Source organism: Eptesicus fuscus, chromosome 11 (assembly GCF_027574615.1).
Source record: "Eptesicus fuscus isolate TK198812 chromosome 11, DD_ASM_mEF_20220401, whole genome shotgun sequence".
Lineage (NCBI taxonomy): Eukaryota > Metazoa > Chordata > Mammalia > Chiroptera > Vespertilionidae > Eptesicus > Eptesicus fuscus.
In genome coordinates this window covers 584,016-591,464 of record NC_072483.1, presented here as the reverse complement: position 1 = coordinate 591,464, position 7,449 = coordinate 584,016, and the positions used below count along the sequence as shown (strand labels likewise).

The window sequence follows — 7,449 nt, the reverse complement described above, 5'->3', positions numbered from 1 at the left end:
TGTTTACAGGAAGGTGTCGATCCTGGGGAACAGGCTTGTGAAGCAGCATCCCTAGTACCGCTGTCTGCCCTTCACTCCCAGCAGCCCCACCGGCCACGGCAACGTGCACGGACCGACCAGGGCGCGCCCCGCAGGCACCCAGCCGGTGCCGGTGCCGTTTCCCACGTGGGCCCCGCCCCAGGCGCCCGGGGAGCGGCCCTGCTCAAGGACATCTTCCCGAGGTCGTGCAGGCCTGCATCCGATCTGGAAGCCAGAAGCCCCTCCTTCAGCCCCACCCCAGCGGCGGGAGCTGCCCGCCCCAGTTCCGGGCAGGGAGCACAGCCCCAGGCCTGGTCACATGGGCAGGCTCTCCAGTCTGTTGAGATCAGGGCCAAGAAGAGTGCCAGCCCCGCGGTGGCAACTGGGACTCCAGGTGCAGCCAGCAGGACCCCGGCCGGAGGGACAGGGCTGCCGGGGCTACCGCACCCGCCCAGCCAGCGGCCCGGGAGCAGGTAACTGTGCCGACCACTAGACCACACTCCTGGAGGCCCACCCACCACTGCAGCTCCGTGGTCCTAAAGCCGACCCTGTGCACCGGCACGGGATGCGACCTAGCCTTAGGCCCCAGCGAGGAAGAGCGGCCGGGACCTCCGTCGCCCAGTGCCAGTTGAGTGGAACCCGTTGTGTGCGAGACACGCCAGGGTCAGCGTGCCAGTGGCGCTCAGCGCAGCACGGACTCTAAAACCACGCAGATGCTCGTGTACAAAACCTCGTGGAGTCCTTTATTGACCTTGGGAGATGTGTGGTACACACAGCGGACGGCGCCACACCGGCCGCAGCAGCACAGACAACCAAGAGCCACTTCAGAACGGGCCTCAGGGCCACTCATGGTGCTGCCTGCTCTGAGCCTCCACAAAACCCCATGGACACACGCAGGACAGACAATAGAATAGCTTCACTTTGAAATGGTTCTTAAAAATGACAATAATTGATAGTTTACACCCCTTAGAGTGTGAGATGTGCCGTTCTCGGCGCCGTGGCGCAGCTGAGAGGCGGACAGAATCAGGACGGCGGGAGGGGGCTTCCGTGTGGATGGGAACAGCGGTCCAGGGCTGTTCCAGGGGGCTGAGAACTCCCAGCCCATGAGCACGGCCGACAGGACCCATCAGGTTATAAGCCAGAAAGCTGACAATGCCAGCCGTCACCGTCCACTGGTTCCGGGGGGCAGCCCCTGGGCCCCGGCACCCCTGATGCCAGTGCACTGAGGTGGGACAGGCCCAGGACGAACGGCAGCCACGGGGCCAGCTCCGTGACCCTGACGCCAGGGCCCTCGGCCTCCACGTGGGCTTCAGGAGCGCTGCCTTTACTTCAATGTTCCACTTGGAGGGTAACGCCCTCCCGCCAGCCTGCCATCATTCTTCATACGTTCCGTTCCCAGAGCCCCGGCTCTTCTGGGGCTAGACCTTCTCCTTCCGCTTCAGCTTTGACACCTTCTTGACAGTCCCATTCTTGTTGAGAAGCTTCAGGACACGGTCCTTATGGTCCAGAACCTTGAGCATGGAGTCCCTGGCCTCGCTGATCTGGTCCATCACCAGCTTACACCTCTGCATGTTCCCCTGCAACAAAAGACAGGCCACTGTCAGCCAGCCATCTGAGGTGGCGCGGCTCTGAAAGGCGCCTCATCTCTGCACTGGGACACTGAGGCTTTCACACAGAAAACGTTTCAGTGCTTATCGGCAATGCAGGCCGAAGCGAATCAGCTCCGATAAACATGAGTGGGTGAAGGGGAGAAAGGAAGAACCACACAGCGGGGAGGGGAGGGGAGGGGAGGGGAGGGAGGGGAGGGGAGGGGAGGGGAGGGCGTGGCCCACCTGGATGAGCTCGCTTATGCGGTGCAGGTCGTCGTCAGTCGCTGCCTTCTTCTTGGGGATGATCCCTTCCTGGAGGGTGGTGAGTCTCTCATAGACGTCGTGTTCTAGATTCGTCTGCAACACACAAGGCGGTGACAGTGGGACCTCAGAAATGCTTTATTTGGCTCAACTTCAGGCCCATGAACCACCTCGCACCGCCTTTTAAACTAGCGTGAGAGCTGTTGGGGGTGAAACCCTTTCTCGCAATGAGGAAAGTGATCAGGAACAACTTACAATACAACCTGCTGTAATTCAGAGTCCACATTCAAGGGTAACTTTTTTTTGGTTTGTTTGTTTGTTTGTTTATTTTGTTAATCGTCACCTGAGGATATTTTTTCCATTGATTTTTAGAGTGGAGGGGGGGGGGGGGGAGAGAGAGAGAGAGAGAGAGAGAGAGAGAGAGAGAGAGAGAGAGAGAGAGAAAAAGAAAGAAAAAAAGAAAGAAAAAAGAAAGAAAGAAAGAGATATGACAGAGACACGCGATGGGTTGCCTCCTGCACGTGCCCTGACCAGGGCCAGGGGATCGAACCTGCAACCTAGGTACATTCCCTTGACTGGGTATGGGACCCCAGATGCTTGGGTGTGAGGGCCCACACTCTAAACACAGAGCCATACTGGCCAGGGCTGGAACCTTTTAAAATTGACTTCTGTCACTTAGTAAACATGCACTTAAGGTTCCTCCATGTCTTTTTCAGAGCTTGATGGCTCATTTTTTTTTTTAAGTGCTGAATAATAATTCATTGTCTGGATGGACTGCAGTTTATTTATTGACCTACTGAAGGGCATCTTAGCTGCTTTCATATTTTGGCGATTGTGAATAAAGCTGTTATAAACCTCACTGTGCAGGTTTTTTATTTTCTATTTTTTAAATCTTCACTCGAGGAGAGAGAGAGGGAGAGAGAGAGAGACAGAGAGAGAGAGAGAGAGAGAGAGAGAGAGCCAAGGGTAACTTTTTTTTGGTTAAATCCTCACCCAGGGGTATTTTCCCCATTGATTTTTTTAGAGAGTGTGGAAGGGAGGAGGAGAGACTGAGAGAGAGAAACATTGATGTGAGAGAGAGACATCGATTGGTTACCTCTGCACAGAAATAAAGCCTGCAACAGAGGTACGTGCCCTTGACCCCAATCGAACCCGAGACCCTTCAGTCCATAGGCTCACGCTCTATCCACTGAGCCAAACTGGCTAGGGTAAGGATAACTTAAAAAAATATATTTTTATTGATTTCAGAGAAGGAAGAGGGAGAGAGAAACATCAATAAGAGAGAATCATTGATCGGCTGCCTCCTGCTCGCCCCCCACTGGGGATCGAGCCCCGAACCTGGGCATGTGCCCTGACTGGGAATCAAACTGTGACCTCCTAGTTTGTAGGTCACGGCTCACTCGCTGAGCCACATGGGTCGGAGCGAGGGTAACTTTCAGTACTGCCCGGGGTAAGTGCCTCTGGAACAAGTCCACGCGGTGCACAGACACGTGCTTCTCTGTGAAGTACAGAACCAGCTCGCTCCCCGCCCCCCAACTTATACACGAAACCATGCTGTCGGGTCTCAGTTACCCCAGCGATGGAGAGACTCCCGAGCGGCTGCTTCCCTGAGCCCTTCCCTCGCTGGTGACGGGGAGACCTCGCCCAAGGGAAATGGCTGAAACCGCGACCCTCACCATACTGGACACATGGGGTCAAGAGTAGTTTACTAGTCAGCACACTCCCAGCCCCGGGGGGAGGACACCGCACCTCCTACCTCGCGGGCCCCAGGGCACACGCAGGGGCTGAGGAAGCAGGCTCTGTAGGGTCAGAGGGCTCGGGACCAGGGCTCCCAGGAGCAGCGAGCGGCCCAGCCTCCAGCAAACAGTGGGGACCAGGCCTGGTGCCGGGGAGAGCAGAGCGGGGAGGGCGCACAGTGGGCCGTCTGGGGCCTATTGCAGGTCACGGCAACACACACACTGAGCTGAGCTGCGGGTCTCACACCAGAGGTGCGCCTAGGCTTTGGTTCTACGAACCAGAACTCAGATACATTAGATCACGATGACACCCATGAAGCAGACACAGGAATGAGCACCCCCAAAATCCTCTCAGAGCCATGGCGACTGGGGTGTTGGAATTGCTCAGGAAACCTCCCAGGGGACTCGCACCTGCAGCCCCGCCCGCCGCGGCAGGCCTAGCCCCACCTACCAGCTGTAGCAACTGGGCAGCACAGAGGTGGACTTTCCAGCCTTGGGCCCGGCAGGACACCCCCTTCTGACTGGCGATTTCCTGCAGCATGGCTTTCTTCTCCTCTGGAACCGGGAAAACAAAGAAAGCACACTTCAGTTTTCAGGAAGCTAGAATCCTTAGTGCTAAAGTTGCTCAAGTGCTACTATTTTATCGAGAATTTCCTTGAGGGGGGGTTAGAGATCACCCAAAGGACGTGTATGCATGCAATTAGCATGACCAAAGGACACAGACACTGGGTGGTGGGGGCTTGCCCTCGGGGGTGGGAGTGGCTGGGGGGTCAATGGGGAAGAAAAAGGAGACCTAAGTAGACAATAAAAAACAAAAGGAGCCCTGACTGGTTTGGCTCGGTGGATAGAGCGTCGGCCTGCGGACTGAAAGGTCCCAGGTTTGATTCCGGTCAAGGGCATGTACCTTGGTTGCGGGCACATCCCCAGTGGGGGGTGTGTGGGAGGCAGCCGATCAATGTTTCTCTCTCATCGATGTTTCTAACTCTCTATCCCTCTCCCTTCCTCTCTGTAAAAAATCAATAAAATATATTTTAAAAAAATACACAAAACGATTTCTTTACATAAATGTCTTTAAATAAGTCCTTTGCATTTAAGCTATTAGGCATAGAGGTCACAACATGAATAGAGGCTCTTTGTCCATCACTAAGAATGCTTGAAAGACAGGCTCTGCTGATCTAGTGAGTTCCAAAGATGCAAGTTATAATTCTACTTTCTTAACCTTTTGCACTCGGATGTCGAGTGCAAATTACTCTTTGAATGTATCAATAATTTGAAATCTAAAAAAATCCAAATAAATAAGTTTGTATGAAACGAAACTCCAGTTTTTTATTCTACTGCCGCGCTTTGTAAAATCTGGGGTATTTAAAAAATTAAATCCTGAGTAGAATAAAGGAATCGAGAAAAAAGCAGGCGCGTGCAAAGGGTTAAAGGAGGGAGCTGGTCCTCTGTGGGCAGAGCCTTGCTTGGGCGTGACGCTCGCAAGCAGGTGGGAGCTGGGCAAGACGTCCTCAGAGGCGCCAGTGCCACCGGGTCTCGGGGAAATCACGGAATCAAATCCGTGTGACACTCCGTTTGGGTAGAAAAGGCCAGGAATCAGAATTGTGTAGTACGACAAAAAGTATTTTTTAAAAATGTAAGAATTCTTAAAAATACCCACCCACTATGTATTGGTCAAACCCAATGAACGCACACCGCCAGCACCGAGCCCCGATGCCCACGGGGAGCTGTGGTGCCGCCGGCGCCGGTGCAGGCCCGGCCGCGGTAACTAGTGTGCCGCCGCGGGTTGGGGCCTGCGGGCAGCTCCTGTGTTGAGTGTCTGGCCCCTGGTGGTCAGTGCGCATCAGAGTGACCGGTCGTTCTGCCATTTGGTCCATTTGCCCATTTTTATCACGTAGGATGGTGTTTTTCAACAGCGGCCGAAGGTAGCATACCCAAAATGTCACAGGGATGTGCTTCAGTCCCAGGCTCTAGGTGCAGAAGAATGTCTACAGGTATTCTTCTAAAAGTCTTACATTTCAAAGTTAAGTCCATTTTGAATAAATTCTTGTAATAAATTAGGTTGAGGTTGTTTTTTTTTAACTCATGAATGTCTAGCACTGTCTGTTAAAAAGACTTTACTTCCTCCATCGATTTGGTTTTGCACTTCAGTCAAAAAAAAAAAATCAGCTGAGCATCTCTGTATGGACGTATTTCTGCGTTTTCTGTAACATTACATCATCTATATGTCTATCCCTTCGCAAATACCACTGCTGTAATTACTACAGCTAAATTATAGGCTTTTCTTGTTTTTCCCAAGATTATTTTAGCTATTTTAGCTCCTATGCCGTTGAATGTAAAGTTTAAACTATGCTTTATTATGTCTACAAAAGCCTTTGTGTGACTTTGATAGGAACTGCATTAACCCTATTGGTCAATCTAGGGGGAACGGACATCTTTACAGAGCGTCCGACCCACGAGCATCGCACGTCTCCTCAAAATCCTCGTAAGTTCATTACAAGTGTCTAAGGTTTCCGTGTGTTGGCACTGGACCCTGAGACTTTGCTGACGCCCTTACTAGGCCAGGAGTTTTTTCAAAGAATCCTTTGAGATTTTCTATGTAGATGATGTCATCTGCAAATAGGGTTCCTTTTCTTTCTCTCGAACCTGTATAGCTGTTTATCTTTTTCTTGCCTTAAAGTGTGGCTAGAACTTCCCGTTCTCTGGAGTAAGGGCGGGGCAGAACAGCCTTGTCACTGTGCTAACCTCGGGTCAGGCGAACGGGATGGCCCACGAATGCTGGAAATATCCAAATTGCCCTCGGCAGGAAAAGCTCCCCACCCGCTGAAAACATTTTATCAAGTTGAGGGAGGTCTTTCTCTTTTTCGATTTTTGAGTTTTTATAAGAAGTGTTGAATTTTGTCAAATAATTTTCAGCATCAATGAATATAATCACGTAATTTTTCTTTTTTAGCTTTTGTTGTGGGATGAAAGACAAGTTAAAGTCCTAACCCCTGGTACCTAAACGTGATGGTCTTGGCAGATGTAATGCAGTCACAGAGCTAAGATGGACCCCAGCTCCAATGACGAATGTCTCCTGCGGAGTCAGACACACGGGGAAGAACACTGTGGGTCCGGAGGCAGACGCTAGAGGGAAGCAGCTGCACGCCCAGTGCTGTCCAGCGCCAGGAGCTGGCCAGGTAAGGAGAGCGGTCGTCTGCAGCCTTCCGAGGCTGGTCCTGCTGAGGCCTTCATTTCGGATTTCTGGCCTCCACAACAATGAGATAAATGTCTTATTTTAAGCTCTCTAGTTTGTGGTACTTTATGATTCTCAAATATTAAGCCAGCTTTGCATAGCAGTAACAAATCTCATTGATAAAGCTGTAAAATTCTATTTACATATTGCTGGATTGTAATTTACTAACAGTTTAAGTTTTTTTGCTGAGGGACCCCACTGGTGCACGACTGGGGCTGGGGAGGGACACGGGAGGTTGGCCAGCCGAGGAGGGACCGTGGGAGGGCTCCAGGGTGCGTCCAGCCCATCTTGCTCAGTCCTGATTGGCTGTACCCCAGCAGCAAGCTAACCTACCAGTCTGAGCATCTACCCCCTGGTGGTCAGTACACATCATAGCAAGCGGTTGAGCTGACTTAGCATATCATTAGCATATTACACTTTGATTGGTTGAATAGCCGCCTGAACACTTAGCATATTAGGCTTTTATTATATAGGATGCTTTCAATGGCTGCACAATATGTAGTAACTAGAGGCCCGGTCCATGAAATTCATGCACGGAGGGGGATAGTCCCTCAGCCCAGCCTGTACCCTCTCCAATATGGGACCCCGCAAGGGATGTCCGACTGCCCGTTTT

General features: G+C 52.0%; 1 protein-coding gene across 6 annotated transcripts in view; it reads right to left on the bottom strand.

Moving 5' to 3' along the window:
• Window positions 1-1,154: 1,154 nt before the first annotated feature.
• SAP130 (Sin3A associated protein 130) overlaps window positions 1,155-7,449 on the bottom strand; it is a 101,810-nt gene continuing 95,515 nt past the window's right edge. For 4 of the 6 annotated variants that reach the window (XM_054722768.1, XM_054722770.1, XM_054722771.1 and 1 more), the window contains exons 19-22: window positions 6,602-6,844; window positions 4,056-4,159; window positions 1,851-1,964; window positions 1,155-1,595 (exon numbers count right to left, since the gene is read on the bottom strand). In XM_054722768.1, coding sequence (XP_054578743.1) covers window positions 1,437-1,595; window positions 1,851-1,964; window positions 4,056-4,159; window positions 6,602-6,844 — 620 coding nt within the window. In that variant the 3' untranslated portion in view covers window positions 1,155-1,436. The remainder of the gene's footprint in view (window positions 1,596-1,850; window positions 1,965-4,055; window positions 4,160-6,601; window positions 6,845-7,449) is intronic. The other 2 variants (XM_028134839.2, XM_028134840.2) reach the window with 1 other exon arrangement.